General features: G+C 40.1%; 1 protein-coding gene across 1 annotated transcript in view; it reads right to left on the bottom strand.

The window, feature by feature from the left end:
* LOC125723419 (uncharacterized) overlaps positions 1-24,501 on the bottom strand; it is a 30,837-nt gene extending 6,336 nt beyond the window's left edge. The window contains exons 1-3 of the mRNA XM_049000037.1: positions 24,392-24,501; positions 18,730-18,830; positions 2,188-2,294 (exon numbers count right to left, since the gene is read on the bottom strand). Of these exons, the coding sequence (XP_048855994.1) occupies positions 2,188-2,294; positions 18,730-18,830; positions 24,392-24,416 (233 nt within the window). The 5' untranslated portion in view covers positions 24,417-24,501. The remainder of the gene's footprint in view (positions 1-2,187; positions 2,295-18,729; positions 18,831-24,391) is intronic.
* Between the last annotated feature and the right edge of the window lie 777 nt (positions 24,502-25,278).

The raw sequence follows: 25,278 nt of genomic DNA, 5'->3' as shown, positions 1-25,278 counted from the left end.
GGTCCTTTGCTAGTGTGTAGTCAACCATTTTTAAGAACAGTCCTGCAGAGAAATCATCTTCATTTGAGCTCTCCACACTGCCACGAAGTGGAAGTTCATTTACTGCTAGGAACTGAACTACTTCTCCAATTGTTTTTATGTAATATCTATTTTTTTCCATTTGTGTTGGCCCTAATAAATTACCAATAGTTTCCCCTGTGGCCTCTCTTTGGGACATTTCAGACCATGCTTTTGCATTTTTTATGTGGCATTGACTTGATGCATGCTTTGTGAGTCCCTTGTCCCAGGCTGTGGTGCTTGTGCAGCTAGAAAAACTTGTACTGGTACTGGACCGGGCACAATGGTTTGTGGCGAGTCCACAAGCAGTACTACCCGATGAGCCGGGACCGGGTAATGATTCTGTCTCCACTGCTGCTAAATCCGTAGCACTGCTGCTGGCAGCTCCGCTGCTACTGCTAGGTTTAGCTTTAGCAACCAGAAATCTGTGCATTGTCGACTCGTTACTTGATTCACTTCAACAAATTGTAAATGAGTGAGGAGAAAGAGAGAGAAGATAGAGAAGAAGAACAGAGTTATAGTAATTAAATAATTCCGGTGAGAGACCGCGAAAGAAAAGATTTAGAACGATGTCTTTTTTTTTGAGTTTTGAGCTCTGTCGTGCCGTGACTGTGAGAAAGTGAGACGAGCAAGTGAGACGAGCAAGCAAATGAAGTGAGTAGCCACTCCCTCCCTACATCTACCAATCAGTAGCTAGTTTGAAAGCGAGCAGAGAGCGCTCTGACCCTTTTACTTAAAGTTTTTATGAAATTCGGAATTTTGCATGCCTTCACGTTTGGGGGGGCAGTCACAGCATTTAGGGGGGCATTGCCCCACCTTGCCCATGCCTATGTCCGGGCCCACTCACCAATGGTTTACATCTTTAGTTGAACCCTCTGTATTCACTCTGGTGAAGTCTTCTCTTGATTGTTGACCTTGACACACATACACCTACTTCCTGGAGAGTGTTCTTGATCTGGCCAACTGTTCTGAAGGGGTTTTTCTTCACCAGGGAAAGATTTCTTCGGTCATCCACCACAGTTGTTTTCCGTGGTCTTGCAACTCTTTTGGTGTTGCTGAGCTCACCGGTGCGATTTTTCTTTTTAAGAATGTTCCAAACAGTTGATTTGGCTACACCTAATGTATTTGCTATCTCTCTGATGGGTTTGTTTTTATTTTTCAGCCTAATGACAGCTTGCTTCACTGATAGTGATAGGTCTTTGCATCTCATATTGAGAGTTGACAGCAACGGATTCCAAATGCAAATAGCACACTTGAAATAAACTCTAGACCTTTTATCTGCTCCTTGTAAATTAGATAATGAGGGAATGACACACACTTGGCCATGTAACAGCTGAGCAGCCAATTGTCCCATTACTTTTGGTCCCTTAAAAAGTGGGTGGCAGATATACAAACTGCTGTAATTCCTACACCGTTCACCTGATTTGTATGTAAGTACCCTCAAATTAAAGCTGAAAGTCTGCAGTTAAAGCACATCTTGTTCGTGTCACTTCAAATCCATTGTGGTGGTGTATAGAGCCAAAAAGATTAGAATTGTGTCGATGTCCCAATATTTATGGACCTCACTGTATATGTAATGTATAATTGCTGGCAAAATTCAGTCAATCCCAGCAGCTCTAGTTACATCAGAAATGAAACAAAAAAATATTCGACTTCCCCAAGAGGGTGACCATAGGCATATCTGCTGTCAACTCTGGGTATCACATCTAACCACATTGCAGCTCTTAACCAAATGTGCTACCTAGCACTAGCTAGTGTCTCCCCCAGAAAAAAATTGATGGGGGGATAAATCATAGTTTCTGGTCAGAACATCAAATTTGATCTGTTTTTGGAAAATTTAGGGTTCATAATTACCCCATCCCCCCTCTCTGGCAGAAACACTGCCATGACTGCTAGAACTAGCAGTGAAATGTGACCTTCAAATAAAGGTAAAACCCAATACCCCAATGCATATCCTGTCCAAAGGAGGAAAATGTTAATGAATACCAATACCAATGAAGTCACAGTCCTGCGGCAACAGTAACTCTCCGTGTTCAGTCTGTTACAATTTTGTACAAAGTAGGCATAATAATCTTGATACATGGCATCAAAATCATGAAAATCCTGAGCTTCTCATGTAAAATTACTCACTTTCGCTTCCCACGGGTTGAAACTAAGTCACTCTTCAGTCCAGCCTCTGTCTCTGTTTCTGTATCTAAATTGGAGGCATCTTCTGCAAGCTTGCATTTCTGTCGCACCTTCAGGTAGTCAAAACAAAAAGAATTCTGATAAAAAACAATATTCCCACATCAACATTAATGTTGTATAAAAGCAGAAAAACAATCTCAGAAGGACAGGAAAATTTAAGACTAAAAAGGGCATTTCTGCAAAAACAGGCACATTTTTAATTATTGATAGAGCAAACTGCTCTTATAGTGTTACAGAACTTTCTAGGCCAAAACAACTAGTTGGGCATGATGACAGAGGTGATTGTCTTTGTCATACCCGGCCCGTCCGCTCCTCGTGTGTGCCACGCCCCCTGCTTACCCACGTGTTCTTCCCCGATTGTTCCCACCTGTGTCTGATTACTTTGATCCTGTCCTGTCCTATTTAAGTCCTGGTCCTTCTGGTTACCCTGGTCCATCATTGCGTGACTCTTGTGCGTGATGTTAGTTGGTCTTCCCCAGTTTCCATGTTCCTGGTGTTCCTTTCCCCTAATAAACCCCCGATCTCCCCGATCCTGCCGCATCTGCCTGGTTTTTGGCCAACCGCCCGCACGGTCACCTGTTCGCCCATACCGCAGTGTGACAGTCTTAGATGCCTTCAATAATTTTAATCAATAATTTATCAAAGGTAGGGGATTCCACACACAACTGTTCCACTTCACATACCATCAGCTTACATGGACACTGCATAAAATATTTGATTTTGGGTTTAAATAAAGTACATCTCAAATGAAATAAATGTTTTCTGATATTTCAATGCTTGTACTTACTTGTAAACTCCTGATTTAAATTATGTAAAGTTTACTTGGGGAAATCCAAAGTACAGTTTACTGGCAAATTTATCCCAATTAAATTCTTCATTGTTTATTATCACCGTACATGTTCGTGATTGTAGTAACTTCTGTAAACCCCTCCGTATGTGATACTGTATTTGAGGTTAAACTTTGGGAATTATTTGACGAATAATTAACTTTTGTCATTCATTAATTTGGAGAATTGTATCCTTAGGGATAGGGAACCACAAATCTTGAAAAAATACAGTGCTTTGCATCAATTTCTAATCCAAATTGCATGTACCTTACAAAGTACAAAATGATGTAGTTCACTCAGCTTTATATGGGCAGGAAATTTTGTAAGTCAAATGAGGCCAAGATCACATAGTCATAGCCATTTTGTGAAGTTAAGTGCCATCCAGTTACATCTGCAAACAAATTTTATTCTACTGTAGTATGTGTTATAAGAAATCCTTTGTTGATTGTGTTCATTTTAACTCGCTGACGAGGGGTTAAACATGTTCAAAGCTGGAATAGATCGGCTTGACATGACTTCACAAAAGTTGCTGTAGAATCAGAGCTAGTGAACTGAACAGGATGATCTTGATCTTCTTATAAACTTTCCTGTCCATATTAATAGCTGTATTGATCTCATATAGCAGTTTTTTAGACCACCTTGAGGTGAAATGCTTAAAACAACTCACCATGCCTGAACAGAGTCCGGATTTCGTACTCTTCCCATTCATTTTCGTCATCAACATCCACTTGTATCCGCACCATCTTTGTTGCCATTGCAGTGATGTAGTACTTTGAAGCTGGCCACCAGCATAGATTTTCTTTATGCCCATGAATCTACTTGAATGCCACGACTTCCACCTCTGTCCGCACCTCACAGCCATCCTTACTATACTTGTGTTGAAACTCAACAACAGCAAAGGCCATTTTTATCTATAAATGTAATGTAAAGGAAATAAATGTGCTGGCACTTCTCCTTGACTACACATAAAAGTTGATTCTTTTATATATGATTTGATATTGATATCAGGGAACATGAATTGAAGAAATGAACATCATGAACTACAGACAATGCCCTGTAAATAGATTTTTTCATGCAAATTCATCAATCCATGTCCAAAAACGTAATTAAGTTCAAAAGGCCAGCCATGCCAGTTGTCTACCCGATTTTAAAATGAGCCCCAAATCACTTCAGTGATTCATGCAAGAGCTACATGTAAAAGCCACCTTGTTCTTTTTTTGTATTTTCAATGATGTTCATCTTTCATTGATTTTCACTGATATGAATTCTATATACAGTACTTTCAATTTAATTTGACGACCCCGAAAAAAGTAAAAAATAGAAGTAACATTAATCCTCAAACCATGCTTTAAGACACAAGATGAATTACATACATTTTTTGTTACTGAGCAGCTTTAAAATTTGTCTCCCAACAAAAACAAAATGGCCACTAAATTGTTACATCATAATGCAAAATTTTTTAATTATTTCTAGTAAAATCTTAATTATACTGCGACTTATAATAATATAAAATACCAGAAGAATTTTTAAAACATCCAAGGATATTATTTCAGCATGGCTTTCCTTTAAAAACGCTTGGCAAGATCGCAGGAGTTTCTGTTCAGCACTGAAAGGGTTTCTTCTTCAATTAATTTTTTTATTTTGAAATATTTTTTTTCTTTTCTCCTTTATTTGCTCACTAAACAAAGTATATAAAATGATGGCCTAGTCGAAAAGTGACATTCCCTGACTGCATGGATTGGGGAATCCAACAATGAATACTACATGTATAAACCGTATCAGTGTACCCGCAAAGTGTGCCTACACTAGCACCAGAATTATTGTTTGTATAATTCCTGGAACATAAGCTTTAGTAGCAGATGGCGCAAGTACTTGCATTCTAACTTGGGCACCTTGTTTTGAATTCAGTTTTTTTACATGAAATACTAGTTACATGCTAACCTACTTAATCCTTGTGCAACAGTGTGACATTAAGGCTTTGCTGGTCGACTGATATGCATGTAAATCAATGCCCTTAAAGGTGCTTTATGACTTACACACACAAACTAAATTTTATTCATATATAACTGCATATCAGTTTATCTCAGAAAGATCGAGCACAACAGATTACCGGTACTATTATACAACTCACTGAGTAACATTTGAAATTTGAATATCGTCATTGAGGTATAATTTAAGAGGAGGAACAACTCGGTTTATAATAGTGAGCTAAAATAATCCACCCTAGTAATACATGAGATAACCATTTTTAAACAAAGCAAATCAAAGCTTGCTGTCTAATCCTTGGCCGTTTGACGTTAAAGGTTGGATGCCACGCTATTTCCCAATAATGGTACAAGTCATTGTGCATTCTGCATACAACTAAAGGGTGCAAACTGTAGTTGCGCAATAGTATAGCACAGAACGAATGTGCAGCAGTCACTTCCTGATCGTACGAATTCTCCACCTTTAACATGATTTCATCAAAATCCATCTAGTAATCTGCACCAATATATCATGAAAGGTTGATACGAATTCTAGGTTAATCAATTGCTCAATACATGCAATATCAATATCTTACTACGTCCAGAAGTGTGGAATGTCATTAAATAGACTGCAACTTGCTAATTTCAACTGCACAAGTCGAAATGGTTGCGTGAAGTTTCTGGTATTTTACTTTAAAGATTCTAATTTTTGTGCCAGCCAGTCGCGCGTCTGGTCACCTTTCTCTTATGATCAAGAATGTGCATTTCCAATCCATTTTAGGTTTATGGAATATTCTAACCTTTTCGCAAGTGTGACATTTTAACTAAATGAATTTGAAATAAAAAAAAAAAATTATCTAATGTGGGCATAGTTATAATTAGTACAAACAACACTTTTTTTGCAATTTTTGATAATTTTCCATATCGCTATCCGCCATATTGTCTATTGTGTCGGGGGTCAACCTTCATGATTTCTCAGTAGTAGCCCACCAGCCTACAAAATCACTGGCCCTGCAGAATTAGAAATTTTGGTAGACACGTCAGTTCTTGTTATTTCTGAGTTATAGCCTTGTGTGTTATTTTCCTGCATCCAAGCGCATCATCCATGTGCTGATCGCTGCCAATAAGCTTACAAACTGAATGCACTTGAACACAAATGCGCATGCTCAGATCCCTTTCGGGTCAAAAGGCCAAGTGATATGAACAGACTACAAATACACTAGCGAAGTATGCAGACTACGCAGTTTTAAAAGTCATTTTGCAATCAGCCTTTGCAATCTAACATTTGATCCGTCATTACACAACTCTAATATTGTATAGAGTCATTCCTGTGATGTTAGATTTCCCAATGAACCCAAAATGCCAAAGATTAAAATTGCCTGAAATTCATTATTTTCATGAAGTTCAATGATACCACAGCACGGTTTATACCCCAAGACCTATGACCCTAAAGTGGCTCTGGGCATGCGCAATAGTAACTACGAAATCGCTTATCTGTCACCAACATGAACAAGTAATTATCTGAGCATAGAGTGATTGCGGCCTAAATTGTGTCAAGTGTTATCTAGAAGTATGAACATTGTTTACTAAGCTGTGTCGAACATATGACTTGTGATAGGGGTTAGTTGTTCCTCCTCTTCTATTATGCCTCCATGGCATTTAATGCCATTATAATGTAGATAGAAACAATGTCATGAATGTCGTGACTGTGACATCAAACAAAAAGATTTTTGAGGGCTTCTAAAGACAGTTATTTGTTAATTCCTAACAGAGTGTAAAAGTGGTAGGACAATACAAGTATTTCTGCCCTCCTCTCTGTCATCAGTATCAGGAAATAATGCATATCTGCTAACAATATCGTATATGTTGACAAGTTCCACAACCCCTTTTAACTGGGCAACTCGGAAGATGCCAATTATAGTGGAATCCAAAGGGTAATGAAAAAAGCTTTTAAGCCGATTAAAGCCCTCAAACAAAATGAACTTCTTCTCCTTCAAAACCAATATATTGCGAACAAGACCAATGCTTCTACCAACTTTCACACAGTTATCACGATCTTTTGCGGTGATAACACCTATCTCAAGATGCAATTCCTTGTACTGCCTGTAGACTGCTTGATCATTAGGAAGTGGACCATTGAAGTGTTCTCTATGCACTTCACCAGACACCCCAAGAACAACTGAATCTGGTATGCTCTCAGACAATCTTCTTATTATTTGCTGTAAAGGGAAATTTGGCTGGTGCACCATTTGCTTCAACTTGCCTAAGAAATTTTCAAAAGGAAATGATGAAATATTATCAAGGCAGCCATGCAGCCTCATTTCTGCTGCAAGATGTACCAGTCCATGAACATTGTATACAATTATTTCTTTTCCATACAAGTCACTAAAGTGTTGCACAAAAAGAACAAGGAGTTGATGAGCATAATCACAGTATGAATGACAGAGGATAAAAAATCTGCTAAAAAGTAATAATTCTCTGAAACTTTTCATCAGTTTGACAATCTATCATTGATTTAAGTAGGCCGACGTGTAGGATTTCAATTTATTACTACCTGTTCACTGTTGTGGGAACATTTACTTAAAGAAAGCATCCTAAAAAAATCATTCAGGCCTACTATTATTTACTAATTTAGCAAGTAGTCTACGCTAACTAGGCTAATTAGGCTAAAGTCAGATTCAAGAGCGAGGTAAAAATTTGCGATACCTAAACACACCACCAAAAACAAATACCTCTAAGAATACCGGTAAGAAAAAGATAAATTCGTTCATAAAATTCATGTAATCAATTAGTATTCAGTAGCCCGAGGACGCTATCGACCACAAGAAGGCATGGCCTGGCTATTGTCTTACTACATACATCGTTCATGTACTAGCTAGCCTATATACATGTAACATGTACACCGAACACAATGCATTATAAATGCAGCGCAGATGATCATAACCTTGCACCTGCCATGCATGCAGTCTGCACCGCGAACCGAAAATATGTGATGAATCAATGAATGGGATTTATCGATGGCACACGTAGATTATATCAAAACAATGCGCACCATACCGCTAATACAGTCGAACCTCATTACTACATACCCCGGATACAACGTTTTCACCTTTTCAACGTACAGGTTTCTAATTCCCGTTTTTAGCCTATGTATTATTCCATTAGCAGCCATTGTTTACAGCGTACACCCTTACAGCGTAAACTTCGATACAACATCCAAACTTCTAGAGAAAATACGACAACTAACCATCTTTACAACGTACAGAGCTCTCCCCGCCCACCACAACTTGTGTCGCTACATCTACCTGTATCTACCTGATCTTCGCCCGACAATGCACATAGGTATAGACTGTCTACATTTAAAGTAAAATTCAAACTTCCCGCGTTAAATGAGTTGTCTTGACCGACCGTTACTGGACTGCGTAGTAATGGCTTGTTAAGTGTTGTGTGCGTATTCTTTGTTTATTAAACCTTGTGAAATATTGGTCATGCTGGTAATTGTGAATTCAGAATAATAATGGAAGTAAAGGATTTTATGATTTAATTTGACCAATATTTCATTAATATTTTCAGGCCAAATGCCAATTTGGATGCGAATGTTTATTTCAAAAATCCATTTTGACCAGCCTTTGTGTATTTTCGTTGCCGTTTATCGCCGGCCGGCACTAAGTAATCGTGAGTAATTTAAGGAAAATTTCAAGGATCCAAATGAGCTTCGTTGAATTATTTAACAAGTAATAATTTGTTCGTTTGTTTTGTAGTCAATTTAAGGGTCTGTTCTATTAAAGTTTTATCATTTACATGGATATTTTGTGAGTTCTTTCATCCATCTTGCACTAAGTGGTTACAACGTTCTATGCTTATAACGTACATGTTTTTGATATCCTCAAAAATAACTTTTTATTATGTAGCAGTAAAACTAAATTTGTTTATCTATAGTTTTTAAATGGAACTGCCTGTCATGAACACAATTAGGATACCACAATAGATGCGGTTCTTCTAAATTTGAAGCAATATAATTAAGTGTCTAAATAATCCTTTGAGAGTTTGCATGTTGACCTATGATGAACTCTTTAATTGGCAAGTTGTCAGGGTTGTGGTATACTGTACATTCTGGACGTTGGCTACACGTCTGGACAATGTCCGGGACTGTCCAAGAGTTAGTCAATACCTGACGTTGTCCGGACATGAAGCCAACGAAGAAAAGGGATCGTTATGGAATCCTTTAAACTTTTTCTGTGGAGGTATAGGTTGTACAGTTCATCTTGATCTGAAAAGAAATCTGGATAAATTCGATCTTGGACATAGAGTAAAGGTCTATGAGATGTCTGCCAGACGTTATGCCAACGAAAAATTTGGACAACATCAAGTGTATTTCATCAATTCAGAAAGAAAGGAAATTAGCCTATTAAAAGGCTGTTAGTGTATCTAACAAACAATAATATCCAAAAATCTTATTTTCATTCAAAAATCATTCCATTATGTTGGCCAGACGTTGTGTCGATGTCCGCTTTTGACCATCGACGTAACGACCAACAGCCAACGTCGGCCCAACGAACCAATACTAGCTGGGTAGTCTCTCCCACAGTCACTGTGTCCTAACAGAGGACAGAAGGAAGCATATCGCTGAATTACCTGGACCACACATAATAAATACACTTCAGACCAAGCAGAAGCTAGTCGACCTATATTATTCAATTTACCATCCAATATATCAGCTGAGGAAGCAGAATTAGTAGCTGCTAGAAGCTATGAAAGCGCACAGAACCATCGTGTATATATACCGATAGCCATTACGCATTTGGAGTAGTGCATGATTTCATCATCCAGTGGTGATTGCGAAAATCCACTGGGACATCAAAAAAACATCATGACCTTATCAGAAACCCTATCTGAGTAGTTAAGGTGCGAGCAAACATAACTAAAAACCCAGACAAGCAGGAGCGAAATAACAACGTTGTAGATCAGCTAGTGAAATTAGCGGGGAAGAATGGCAAGCTGAGAATCAACAGCTTCACACCATTCAGATCAGCCCCATCTACTGGAAACAGTATCAGCGAGACTTGTGGGTCTCTGATGGAAAGCTGGCACCTCCACTAGACAAAGACGCCCTGTTCACCATTAAAGCAGGTATAATAATCGGAAAAGGCAAATATGTTGTGTCAGAGGCCTTACAGAAGCCCATACTCACACTATACCGTGAGTTTGCGCATGTCTCAGCAAGGAAAACCTTACAAATTATACACAGCTACTTCTGCTGGCCAGCAATGGCATCCGATGTAGATGCAGGTGCAGAGCATGTCATGCATGTGCCACCATCAATCAGGGCAAACCAGGTCGCACTAAATTGCACAAAGCAAATCCCCCGAAAGGCCCATGGGTGGATTTCCATCCATCCATCCATTTTCCAAACCGCTTATCCTACTGGGTCGCGGGGGGTCCGGAGCCTATCCCGGAAGCAATGGGCACGAGGCAGGGAACTACCCAGGATGGGGGGCCAGCCCATCACAGGGCACACTCACACACACTCACACACCATTCACTCTCACATGCATTCCTATGGGCAATTTAACAAGTCCAATTAGCCTCAGCATGTTTTTGGACTGTGGGGGGAAACCGGAGTACCCGGAGGAAACCCCACGACGACATGGGGAGAACATGCAAACTCCACACACATGTGACCCAGGCGGAGACTCGAACCTGGGTCCCAGAGGTGTGAGGCAACAGTGCTAACCACTGCACCCCATGGGTGGATTTGCGAATGGATTTCATTGGTCCGCTACCCAGTGCCAAAGGAGGGGTATCGGTATTGCCTCATATCGGTATTGCCTCATAATAACTGATAAATTCTCAAAGTGGGTTGAAGCCATTCCTACGCACTAACACTGTAAACACGGTGACACAAGTGCTAGCGAAGCAAATTATCCCATTATGGGGGACACCAAGGGAAACTGGACGCTGTCTGAGCACCCATTTCACAGGACAGGTAATGTGAGATGTGTGCTGGATGCTGAACATCCAGTAAAAGTTCCATATCCCATACAGACCCCAGAGCTTTCCTGCATTTTCCCTGGAGCAGATATAATGGGTGGAGGCCTTTTAGACCAAAATTTGGTATAGAGGAACAAATGAAAGTATTTTGCTCATTTATTATTCAGATTTTCACTAGGCTTACTTTTTAGAAGACCCTCGTTATTGAGGATGGTATGGCACAGATATTAGTCTCTACCAGATTTAGTTGCTGGTCATTCTTTATTTTGGTTTTCTGGTTTTTACTGATATATTTAAATTGATTCATTATTTTTGATGCTGTATTTGAAAGTATGTATTCTCTAAAGAAGTCCTGAGAGATTTCTTTCAACGTGGCTGTACATCACGTTTAGTCTGAGCAAATACTTATGTATTTTTCAGGTTGACAGCTTTAAGTTGAGGGGTGATAGTGTGCTACTTGTAGTGAAAAATAAGCAGTGTGGTTTCATTTTGCATTTTGCATTTTGATGTTGGCTGGCGGACATCCTACCCTTCAGGAGTCTCTAAATGACTCACACTGCAGACTCCCAGACAGGCCACAGCCTCCCACTGAGCATCACAGGAAAACTCACCAGAGTCTAATTCTATGGCTGCTGTCAACATCAAACTTCTGTGTTTCTGCGCTTTTTAGAGACCCAGGCTTAACGTTCAGAAACCTAGAGATGCAGGATGGTAGCCCACCGATTTTATTCTACCGGATTTTATTCTTAGTTGTTTTTCAGAATTCTTTGGATTGCCTGAGAAAACTGGTGCGTGTTAATTGTCTCTTTACCTTCAGTTCTGTAGTGGCCCTTATAGGTTATTACTGCCAAAGGAGTCTTTTCAATGGCCGTGATGCATCTGAATAAATATGAGCCAGTCTTGATCTGCTCTGTGTGAGCGGCCTTGGCCACGAGGTGAAAGAAGATCCCTGTTTAGCACAGGAAGCACAAACCTGCTTTTCCTGTATCTCAGGCATGGCTCCTTCCCTTGGGTGAACCTCAGCTGTTCCCCAGGAGGTCAAAGCTGCTGTTCAGCTGTATCTAAAGCCATATGTAATTTACTTCATAATCACTGAGAAAGGGGCAGGACATACAAGAATTTTCTTCTTCCTGCTCCCCTTTTCACTTATGGATTGTATGTAATGAACAGTGTGTGTTTGTGGCTTAATGATGCTACTGGAAAAATTCACTAAGTGCAATAAATTGAAATTGAAAATGAAATTGAAATATCTGGGGTTTTTGTACTATTGTCCAATTCAACGTCATAGCCGTGGTATTTTCAAGACTGGTATTGAGAATGACCTGACATCAACAAATACACCCCACCCATTAAAATACCTGTTACACTGCTCTGGAAACCGGTTTAAAAAGTCACCGAGAGCCACCAGGAGTAAAAGACAGTGTGTTTTGTCGACATTGTTGGACAATTAAATTTGTTACTAAGAGTGAACATATTGGGGCTTTTTTGTTGTGCTTAAGCAAATTCAAAACATATGAGACAAAAATAAATGTTAAATTAGTATGCATTGCCTGGAAATTAACTTAAATATGTATAATATTTTACAGCAGAAATACATGGAAATTAATTAAATGCATTAACTGGCTTCTGAAATTAGGAAGTGTAAGTGAACTGAACTTTCATTCAGGGACATTGTATTTCATCCCACCTATAAAAATAAGTTTCAACAACTTAACGTAAGTTTAATAATTTAGAGTTTTAAAATCATAAATCATTTGTCAACAAATTTCCTTAAATGTTTTGAGTAAAAACTAGAATTAAGCCAATTTATTTGAACCACTTAAAGGTAATCAGTTAATTTTGAGGCAATTAGTTTACCTGCTTTCTCTGAGACAACTTATTTGATTTTACAGTGCAGTGCTCATTGACACAGATTATACAGCTTGTTAGACTACACAACATAATTTAGCAGGGCTGAGAGAAGGTGAGAGCTCCCCTAGTGGCTGCAGAAATGTATGTCCCTACAGCAGATATAATTGGTGGCAGCCTCATTGCTTTTAAACCACGACTTGTGATAGAAGAACAAATCATTTTGCTTATTATATATTCAGATTTTTATTAAGCTTAATTTGAGGAGACCCACTGCAATGTGGGATGGAACGCCACATTTTAGTGTTAGATATTCTTTAGTATCCTATGGGTTGCCTGTGTTAATTGCTGTATATCAGTTGGCCCTTTGCCTTCAGTGTTACAGTGATCCTTATGGATGTGCAACTGCAATGGAATCCTGGAGGATTTTCTTTAATAGATGGGGTTGTCGGGCTTAGTATGAACAGGTCTTGATGTCTTCTTGAAGCAGGAGAATAGTTAATGATATGTAAGAATAATGAGTCCTGTTTTTCCATTCTCTCCATAGCACCTCCCCATAGCTAAACCTTACTGATCCAAACAGGATCCACCAGCCACTAACCGTCACACAAGAGCAGATCCCCGGAGATCATTCCTGTATCTTTAGTCATTTTACTTAGCTAGATATGGAGCAGGATATCTATTGGAGCAGGATATCTATTAGTTCCTAGAGTAGACAGGACTACGGCAGGCTGCAGAGCATTCTCTTACAGAGCTCCGCAGCTGTGGAATGGTCTCCCGGCGGATGTGCGGGATTCAGGCACACTCTCGCTATTCAAGTCTAGATTAAAAACGCACTTGTATAGTTTAGCGTATAGGAAACCTAGTTCTAGTTCCAGCTAGTCGCTCACTCCCAGTTAGACTAACAGTATGAGGTGAAGAGCTGGGTGGGGATCGGTGCCCTTGGCTTTGGATAAACTGATGCGTCAGTGCTGTCGCTCTAGCCTTTCACTAGAGTGTTGATGTTCAGGGAGTCCCCATGCCTGTGTTCCCGCCTGTCTCTCCCTCTTTCTCATGCTGCTATAGCCAGATCTGCCGGAGCCTAGATGAATATTGCACTCAATCATTTTGCTTGCACTGCCTCTAGTTTCCTCAACTCTGGCTAATACACTATTTTCTTACTTCCTCCCCCACCCCTTCTGGGGTGTGCTGTCCGGAGAACCATAACATCGAGGAATTTATGCTTCTGCTGCCTGCAAGACCACTACCTCCACTTCCGGCAACTACCCTCCAGCCTGCCTGCCCTTGGCTCACGGATGCCTCTCCTTCCTCCCCTGCTGCTGTGCCACTGTTGATCTTGCCATCATGCATTAAGCACCCCGTGCCTGCACCGGTCAGCCCCTGCATCGAGACTGAAATTTCAACCCTTGTATTAGCTTAAATTATATAATCTTGTTTTGTTTGACTCTTCTGCCGGCCCCTGGAGGATGGGCCCCCCCTTTGGGTCTGGTTCCTCCCAAGGTTTCTTCCTCTTAGGGAGTTTTACCTTGCCACCGTTGCCTTTGGCTTACTCACTGGGGGGTCTTTACGTGGCAGAAATGTAAAGCGCATTGAGACAATGTAATGTTGTGATAATGCGCTATATAAATAAAAATAAAATTGCATTGCATATTACTGGGGGTTTGTACTATTGCCCTATTCAACAGCATTCTGTTAATAGAAGGCAGTGCCATGTCATGCTGTACATATATACGTCCAGTGCCATTGGTCTACAGGGGAGTGGGTGGGTCCAGGGGCTGCTCAGCAAATGGCGTCACAGCTCTCCAAACCCCTTTCTGCATATTATACCCATTATCCAAGGCCACAAGGTGAAGACTGGTCATTGTCTTATAGGTTGCATTTAATTAAAAATTATAAGTTGATAGCAACCAAACATGCAAATTACATTTAAGTAGATTGAACATGGGTGCTGTTGAATTAATAAAAAAAATAATTGCACTTTACTAAAATTACTTTAACTAATATAATACAAAATTTCTCAAAGGGAAATGCCTAAATTTTTAAGTTGCACCTTAAACTGTATATCTGTTCCTCGGTTAATTCAGCGTAACCACCTGTCTTAATAAACTTAATTTCATCCAACATTTTTTTAATTCGGGTAAGTTTAGGTTGTGAGTGGCTCAGCCGTCTGAGTCTCTTTGTCAGTGATCAGAAGATCACCAGTTTAAGTCCCAGCAGACCAGTCACATGTCCATGGGTCCTTAATTCCCAGCTTCAGGAAGCCATACTGTACATTGGGTGACCCTGCATTGTGACCCACCCCCAAGCTATGGAGAGCAAGATGGCAGAGTGTGGAATTCTGATGTAGCTGTTCTTTGGGGCAGCATGTGGCTCAGCTAGCTAAGCCTGTGTGTCTGTAATTAGAAAGTCACCAGTTTAAATGCTGCCTCAGCACAGCTGCAGGTTCTTCAGCAAACCCCTTAACTCCCAGCTTTCTGGGCACCACAAGAGGTGGCTGCCCTTCACAACCAGCCTACTTCTCCCTTCAAAGAGCAAGTTGGGGGAGCTGTAAAGAGAATTTTCTCATGGGGATCAATAAGGTATCAATTATTATTATCGTACTAGTACAGAAGGCAAATAAAGGATTTATGGATGGATGAAATAGGTATTAATTACAGTGATATTGTATGTTATATCTAGAGCTGTATTTTGCATACTGTGGTTCTACATTGATTTGTATGACAATGACACAATTCAGTATAAACGCACTGGACTAAAATACAAATCACTTTAGTACTATAACTATTCATTAGTATGTTTATGTAAAGTAATATTCCAAACTATAAAGAAGTAGGTTACATTTGATTAATTCAGCTTTTATTTAATATATATAACAAAGTAAATATTATGCAAGACCAGAAGGTCATTTTTAAGGCTTATTATTAGGTAACTTTTACTCAAGACTGATGTAGTTAAACTTACGTATATAATGTTTGTGGAAAAACAAGGATTTAAATAAATTTTACGCAGCGTTTTTTCAGTGTAGATCTACAGCCTTTACCTTTATCAGAAGGTCTTTGGTTTTCATACCATCTCTGTGGCAAATAATATAAGTTAGTAGTTTGATTACCTGACATATTGCATAAGATAACAGTGATTTTAAACCCCTAATCAGTCAGAAGTCCAAGTAGAAGAGTAAAGGTACATTTAAGCCAGCAAGCTAAGCATTTTGAAAAAGACCTTCTCAAGAACATTATTGTGATCCATCCTACAGCACGATTAAAAACTTCTGTGATGAAGACCTTCAAGCTGAAATCATTTTAGCTGATCATTTTAAAACCTACAGTAAAGTAATATAACTGCATGACAGACTCGCTTATGCAAACGTAGAATACAGATGTAGGACACTGAAGCAAACTATGGTTGAGACTGAGAAAGATACGGACCCATGCTGGAATCCTCAGGTCCTTTTTCATTAAATTAGCTTATGTTGATCTAGTGTAAGGTTTCACTGTGTATCTAATTTTATATTGGCTTTAAGCACATATTAATCATGTCCACAGTGAAAAGAAAAATTTCAACCCAAGTCGTTAAAAGGCTTGTGTGTAAGGAAAGGCAAAGAGCTACAGTAGCCTTTTTTGATCATGCAGTAAGTAGAGATCTAATGTGGGGTGTGAGACACAAAAATATGGGCATATGTGTGACACCATCAGAGCGAGGAGAGAGCATTTCCCCCAAATACCCAAATATGGTCATATGTGTGACACCATCAGAGCGAGGAGAGAGCATTTCCCCCAAAGACCCAAATATGGTCATATGTGTGACACCATCAGAGCGAGGAGAGAGCATTTCCCCCAAAGACCCAAATATGGTCATATGAGTGACACCATCAGAGCGAGGAGAGAGCATTTCCCCCAAAGACCCAAATATGGTCATATGAGTGACACCATCAGAGCGAGGAGAGAGCATTTCCCCCAAAGACCCAAATATGGTCATATGAGTGACACCATCAGAGCGAGGAGAGAGCATTTCCCCCAAAGACCCAAATATGGTCATATGTGTGACACCATCAGAGCGAGGAGAGAGCATTTCCCCCAAAGACCCAAATATGGTCATATGAGTGACACCATCAGAGCGAGGAGAGAGAATTTCCCCCAAAGACCCAAATATGGTCATATGAGTGACACCATCAGAGCGAGGAGAGAGCATTTCCCCCAAAGACCCAAATATGGTCATATGAGTGACACCATCAGAGCGAGGAGAGAGCATTTCCCCCAAAGACCCAAATATGGTCATATGTATGACACCATCAGAGCGAGGAGAGAGCATTTCCCCCAAAGACCCAAATATGGTCATATGAGTGACACCATCAGAGCGAGGAGAGAGCATTTCCCCCAAAGACCCAAATATGGTCATATGTGTGACACCATCAGAGCGAAGAGAGAGCATTTCCCCCAAAGACCCAAATATGGTCATATGTGTGACACCATCAGAGCGAGGAGAGAGCATTTCCCCCAAAGACCCAAATATGGTCAAATGAGTGACACCATCAGAGCGAGGAGAGAGAATTTCCCCCAAAGACCCAAATATGGTCATATGAGTGACACCATCAGAGCGAGGAGAGAGCATTTCCCCCAAAGACCCAAATATGGTCATATGAGTGACACCATCAGAGCGAGGAGAGAGCATTTCCCCCAAAGACCCAAATATGGTCATAGGAGTGACACCATCAGAGCGAGGAGAGAGCATTTCCCCCAAAGACCCAAATATGGTCATATGAGTGACACCATCAGAGCGAGGAGAGAGCATTTCCCCCAAAGACCCAAATATGGTCATATGTGTGACACCATCAGAGCGAGGAGAGAGCATTTCCCCCAAAGACCCAAATATGGTCATATGAGTGACACCATCAGAGCGAGGACAGAGCATTTCCCCCAAAGACCCAAATATGGTCATATGTGTGACACCATCAGAGCGAGGAGAGAGCATTTCCCCCAAAGACCCAAATATGGTCATATGAGTGACACCATCAGAGCGAGGAGAGAGCATTTCCCCCAAAGACCCAAATATGAACAATTCATGATGTATCTCTACTCTGTGCCCTTATCGAAATTGTCAAAATGATTGTCAACAAAGTGGAGCATCTTCTACATAGCATTGAGGAGCAGGATGTCACCACAGTCACTCGCTCTGTGGATCTGCAGAGAGACATGAAGTTCACATACATTTTCTCCTGTATTTGTGTATTTTCATCTGCTGCTGAATCGAGAAAAACACACAAATATCAAATAACACACAGAATAACAAGAAGAACATATTGCACACACACAGAGTAAGGGCAGGGTCCAAACTGTAAGTCCTGCTGGTCAGGGCTCACGGCCGGCTTCGGACCAGCCTCGTCTGTTTATTCTAATTTGATGCATTTTGTTTTTCAGTGTTATTTTCCATATTAGTTTTCTTGCCCTGGGTTGTGCTCTTGTTACTTTATGGTTCTATTTGATTATCCTTGTGTTTTATTACTAGTATTTAACGTTTCCTCGGTTTTCATATTTGTATACTTGCCTTTGTTCCTTGTCCGTCATTGATGTTAGTCGATGTTCGAGCTACTGTTTTGTCCTGCCCGTCCCGTACCTAATAAATCCCCAGTTTACCCCGTGCTTTGCCTGCCTGCCTGCTTTGTTGCCCACTCTCCTGCCTGAGCGATTGTCCACTTAACCAGCGTGATCGCAAGCCTGCATCGTGACAGTCAACTTCTGTCCCATTTATAACCTACATATTTTTGTTGATTTTCTAGCCAAGGGTCCTGCTGCAGGTTTCCACCAATACTGTCCTGATACATCTGCAGAGCCTTTAGGACCATAGACCCTGAAACTCACCAGCTCCTTTATGTAGCGGCTGCGGTACACTTTCCTCAAGTCCTTTTCCAAGCTTGGACATGCTTTGTCCACTTTAGTCAGCAGTACCACTAGAGGCACATCTGAAAACAGCAAGAGAAATGTCTCAATCATCAGTAAATACGGTAAAATGTTGTACACAATAAGCCATTATATGGTGACCCAGTTGCTTAAGCAAACTTTCATTTTCATCAAGCTTTCATCCAGCACCTCTCAGCATCACTCGCCAGTTCCTGAGTCCACATGTGTACAGTTGAGCTCATGTTTGTCTACCAACCTTCAGGCCCAACACTTTAAGTAGGCTTGATGTGAAAGAAAGCCCTCAAGCACCTCAAAGATGAAGTTGTTCTGTGAGATGTAGTACAGCACAAATACTATCTCAACCAAAGTTTCAAAAACCACTTAGGCCTTTTTCCATTTCCAGGAAATTTAATTTCTCTTGATTTTTGTAGAATATCCAAATCATTTATTAAACTCATTATTTCTGAGGGGTGGAGCTTAATTTTTCACATGGAAAATTTCATATTTCTTTATTTATCAGGAAAGGCAAAACCACTAATAGTCGATCAGTACTTACACATTTTACCCCCAGATCCAAGCCCACATGACAACACACTCAATCACAGACACCAACTGTATATATATACACCTGTACCGCCTGTACTGTATATATATATATATATATATATATATATATATATATATATATATATATATATATACAGTACAGGCCAAAAGTTTGGACACACCTTCTCATTCAATGTGTTATCTAGTTTATTCAAAATAGCCACCCTTTGCTCTCATTACTGCTTTGCACACTCTTGGCATTCTCTCGATGAGCTTCAAGAGGTAGTCACCTGAAATGGTTTTCCAACAGTCTTGAAGGAGTTCCCAGAGGTGTTTAGCAAGTGTGCAAAGCAGTAATCAGAGCAAAGGGTGGCTATTTTGAATAAACTAGAATATAAAACATGTTTTCAGTTATGTCACCTTTTTTTGTTAAGTACATAACTCCACATGTGTTCATTCATAGTTTTGATGCCTTCAGTGAGAATCTACCAATTCTCACTGAACTGGTCATGAAAATAAAGACAACACATTGAATGAGGTGTGTCCAAACTTTTGGCCTGTACTGTATATATATGAACAAGTTTAGTGTGTGTGTGTGTGTGTCATGGTGGGGCAGTGGTTAACACTGTTGCCTCACACTTCTGGGACCCGGGTTCGAGTCTCCACCTGGGTCACATGTGTGTGGAGTTTGCATGTTCTCCCCATGTTGTCGTGGGGTTTCCTCCAGGTACTCCGGTTTCCCCCCACAGTCCAAAAACATGCTGAGGCTAATTGGAGTTGCTAAATTGCCCGTAGGTGTGCATGTGTGAGTGACTGGTGTGTAATTGTGCCCTGTGATGGGCTGGCCCCCCATCCTGGGTTGTTCCCTGCCTCGTGCCCATTGCTTCCGGGATAGGCCCCGGACCCCCCGCGACCCAGGAGTAGGATAAGCAGTTTGGAAAATGGATGGATGTTTTCAGCATTGTAATAAGAACATTAATGTTATTTTATGAATTTTGTGAAGATAACTTCATCATGTAAGTGTCATTAAGAACTCCAACGTAAGCTGCTTGTAAATGTGTTTGTAATGAATTTGGAGTAAAGCTTTCTTTTTTTTTGTTTTGTTTTTACTGCAGGATCGATTAAATATTTGTTTAGCTAAACAAAAGTATGCTACAGGAATTACAGAAACCACTTGTCAGTGTAAGTATCTCAGACTTCATAATGCTGTATGACCTATCTATGTACCCCTGCTAACCTGGGGTACCATTTCCCAAAAGCACAGTTACTAGCAATGTTAGCAACTTGCATAGAACCATGCAGCTGAAAGGTTCCTGCTATATAAGTTGCTAACTGAAGCTTTTGGGAAACGTATCCCTGGCTTTCGTGTTAAAGATGAACATCGACCATGGCTGCTGACAGTTCAGGTCCTTAGGAAAGGTGTGAGAAGTGCCAGTATCCCCAGCACAGCCTCGAGTGACACACTCAAGCACACAGCCTGACATCTTCACTCATGTCCTCTGCTTTGTTCAGTTTTAATCAGTTATTTAAGAATTTTTAAATGAAAGGAGGCAATACGTTTTAGAGTGTAGATTTATTAACAGAAATTCCTGAAATTAAGAATTGTAAATGAACTGACCTTAATCGGTATTATAAGCTTAAATAATTAAATTAATTCAGTGACACTGTAGTTCAGTACAAGATAAGTTACAACTAAAGCTATATTTAATCTACTTAAATATTTCAGAGTGTCCAATAAAACATTCAAGTTGAAGTTTTTAAATTTAAATCATTTGAGGCAACAAATTTCCTCAATTGTTTTGAGTAAATGTTATTTTGAAGGGTTTACAATGTAAGTAGACTTTGAGTTATTTTGAATATTCTATGTCCTAAAAGTGGGTATACTTTAATTTATATAACAAAGTAAATGTTAAGCAAGACCAGAAAGTAATTGTTGAGTTTCTTTATATTTATCACGTGACCTGCATCCTGCACAGGCCGGTGTGGAAAACTGATGGACTTTGGCTTGACTTGATTATGTCACGCCCACACGGGCGGGGCAGAGCACCGACCGCCGATCACCAATTGATTGGTCAGCTACTTAACCACAGTTCTCCCGGCAGGCAGTGCGAAGTATTGTTGCCATTCTGGTAGTGTGCCATACCAAGCGATCTCTCTGTGTATTGTCTTCCCGGTTCGTCTTGCCCGCTGTCTCCTGCCTGCTCGCCTTCCTGCCTTCCCTGCTCGTCTCCTGCTCCCTCGTCGGCCCTCCTCCTTCCTCCCTGGATCCGCGTCTCATCTACTCATGCCTGACTGATCTTCACGGTTCTCGACTCTCGCCTGCCCCTCGCCCACGAATCAGCACATCCCTCTTGGCTTTTGTATGACCTGATCTCCTAAATAAAGGATTCTGTCTCCGCATTTTAGGGTCTTCCTCCTCTCTGCTTGGTCGGTATTGTCACGCCCCGCTCGTACGATCCTCGTGTGTGCCACGCCCCCCTGATTATCCACGTGTGCTTCCCTGATCGTGCCCAGCTGTGTCTGATTATTTTCAACCAGTCCTGTCTTTTTAAGTCCATGTCTTGCCTGAATCCTTTGTCTGTCATTGATGTTAGTCGATGTTCGTGCTTCGTCTTTGGAATAAACCCCAGTTTCACCCTTTTCCCGCCTGCCTGCTCGTTCCTGATCGCTTGCGTTGCCTGATCGATCTTCCATCCGGCACATATCGTTACAGGTATAAGATTACCTTACTTTTAACAATCAATCCCACTCTTTTCTTTTTCCTATAATGTTCACCTAAAACAGGGCAAGATAGACAAGCCTTCTACAATATTCAACAAAATACCTCACAGTCATTAGTAAACTATGGAAAGAGTGTTGTGGTTACGTTACTAATAGGATTCATATATTCTAAGAACGTAACATTTGTGAAAAAATTCTTACCAGATGAGTCAGTACCACAGTCAACAAGTAAGACACAAATAGCATGGAATGAATAGAACAGGGAGGAATCCATCTCAATGGGCTCAACTGAGGCATCACAACCCAGAATCCCCACCCCAAAACTGGACAGGTCTTCCTGGCAGATCAAGATGCCACAGAGACTGACTGATGGAATTTATTATAATTGCAAAACTAATAGCTCTTTTGTTTTTGTTTGACATGGTTATCTACCCCCAGAAGTATGGAATTTCTTTTAAGTTTGGGAGTAATGGAGCGTAAAGCCAAATAAGAGGAGAATGTCGTGTTTTCATGTTACAACTTAGGGGCAGAAATGCTAAAGAAGGAGAACTAGTGTGGTCTGTAGGTGAAGGGAAGTTCATGCAGACTGAATAGTGGTAATGACAGGGCTGCCAATGAGTGGGGGTGTCCCCAGGCCCTGGGTCGGGGGGGGGGGGGGGGGGGGGGGGCAAATGGGCCCTCGAACCTTAAATAATCTGCTGGAATAATTTGTCAAAAATACATACTTTTGAAAACTATATGTATCACTTTTGTGAATCTAACAAAAGTTTGTTAATTTTTTAATCTTTCTAATTTTCCTTCCTATTTTGCAAAAATGATTTGGTCAGTTTTTTTAGTGCTGGTCAAACAAACTTGTGGGATTTCCAAAAGCAACACCTTATGTAAGTATGATTTTTTTTTATTAGATTTCAGTTTGCAGTCAGATCCATTTATCACCTATTTCATGTTCAGTACCTGATTAAGGGTGATTCTAAGTGAGGGAATTTTAAATAAAAATTGAGCATTGAAATAGAGAAATAATGGCTGAACATGATAATTATTATTATGATAATTATAACATGATAATTATCAAAATCATTCAGTATGAAAAAAATCATAATAAAATATTTTACCATATCGCCCAACCCTAGGCTGATGTCAAAATTGATTTACACACAATTCCTATACATATTTTCTGTCTGTCATTAGATATTGCAACATTAATATAATAAGGGTAAAACTTTCACCTTTGACAGGATTTGTAAGTGATCTTTTCCAGGAATTTCCCGTATACCAGTCCCATGTACAGGTACTTTTAGAAGCTTTAAACTACTCGTGCGTGTATCAAGAAGTGGTGTGAACTAGTTGATGACATCATAATACTTCCGGTCAGGGATGTTGCCCAAACCGCAACACTGCAGAGGTATGAAAAGACGACTCGGTAACGAGTATGAATCTTGTATATCAATCTTGTTGAGTTTCTGTTGTTCTGGTATTCCTAGAGCTTTATAAGTCTTGTGTATATCTAAAAGACTAGATAAAGGAATATCATCAGCAACTGCACTTGGGAGATGCTGGATGCTGATTAAAAAGGCTGGTTCTGTCATGGGGGTCAGACTGGAGAAGCTGGTGGAGGTGTCTGAGAGGAGAATGCTGAAAAAGCTTCTCAGCATCATGGACAACCCCTCCCACCCCATGTACGCAGACATGATGGGTCATCAGAGCTCCCACAGCAAAAGACTAACTGCCTCCAAATGCAGAACCGAACGACACAGGAAATCCTTTCTACCTGTGGCAATAAGACTGTATAACTCTTCCTCATTCTGTAGATGACCTTTTCAGAATCTGTCATTAAGACTCATTTGGATCGTGCAGTATTACTCCTCTGTTTGTTATCGAATGTTTGTTTTATCCATCATCACACGCTGCTATCGCAATTATTCAAGGCACAACACTAAGACACTTTCCATTACCACGTGCACCAATAATCTGTTATTTTATATTTGTTATAGCTTAGTTACAGTTTTTTTTTTTTTTTTTTTAAACTTTGTACAGAGTATGACTATTTATGAGTATTTATATAGTTATAATACAAGTATTACTCATAGTTATTTGCACTATTATTTTCTTTACCTTACCTTTATTCCTATTGTTGCACTGAGCATGTAAAGGACAAAAGAATTTCCCTCTGGATAAATAAAGTTTTTTCTTATCTTATCTTATTAAAACTTGTACGAGGGACTGGGCACGTTATTCATGGTAACCAAGTCAGGACCTAACAGTATTCACAAATATACTTTAAAACATATGCCTGAAAAGTTTGTAAAAGTGATTTTAAAAAGCTAATAATAATATTTGTTTAAAATTGGCTTCATACCTGTCATTCCACAACGTTCCTCCATGGTTCATCCAAGAGGACCTGCTTATTGTCCTCTACTCTTCCGCTCCAGCCAAACAGGAAGTTCCAGATCCATGCCATGAATGTCTGGGTTTCTATTACCTGTTAAAAAGCAGATTGCATTTATATTTATTTATTTGGCAGATGCTATAATCCACAGTGATAAAACTGAGAAAGGATGGTCAGCCAGTCCCTTCTTGCTCAAGGGCCCAACAGTAACATTACTTGGCAAACCCTGAAATTTCAGCTAAAGGCTGTTTACAGGAGCGCTTACTTGGTGAGCAGCACACCACCCCATCATCGTACGTCAATCCATTCCCTATATTTACTTGTCCTATGCAGATCATGGTGGTCCGGAGCGAATAACCCATCGCAGCCACCCCATCACCCATTTACATCAATCATCTTAACAGCACAACATAAATCACCTTGTCCTGTAGGTAATATGGCAGAGAAGCTGGACTGGTTACCCTCTACTACAAGTAACAGGCTATCTTCTAAAACAAAATGCTTCACACTTTTTCAGCTACATAGTGAAAGCAGTTGAGTTACTTGCAGTGTGTTATCAAAACATGGTACTGAAAACTAAAATTAATACTGAAATGAAATAAAAACTAAATCCAGAAATCTTCAGAAAATAAAAGCCAAAGTAAAACTATTCATACATTCTTAAAAGAAACTGAAACTGAACTACAACTGAATACATAGAAAAGTTAATGCAAATAAAAACTAATGCAAATTTGAAAGCTATAATAAACCTGGTGGGCATTTAGCAAGTTTTTTAAAGAGCCTGACAATCTATGGCCCTGCATATTAAGTCCACTCATTTCGGATAATATAATTGAGCTCTGGGGTCACACATATGG

Source organism: Brienomyrus brachyistius, unplaced genomic scaffold, assembly GCF_023856365.1.
Source record: "Brienomyrus brachyistius isolate T26 unplaced genomic scaffold, BBRACH_0.4 scaffold48, whole genome shotgun sequence".
In the NCBI taxonomy this organism is placed as follows: domain Eukaryota; kingdom Metazoa; phylum Chordata; class Actinopteri; order Osteoglossiformes; family Mormyridae; genus Brienomyrus; species Brienomyrus brachyistius.
The sequence above is the reverse complement of the archived record's forward strand: the minus strand, read 5'-3'. Positions and strand labels throughout refer to the sequence as shown.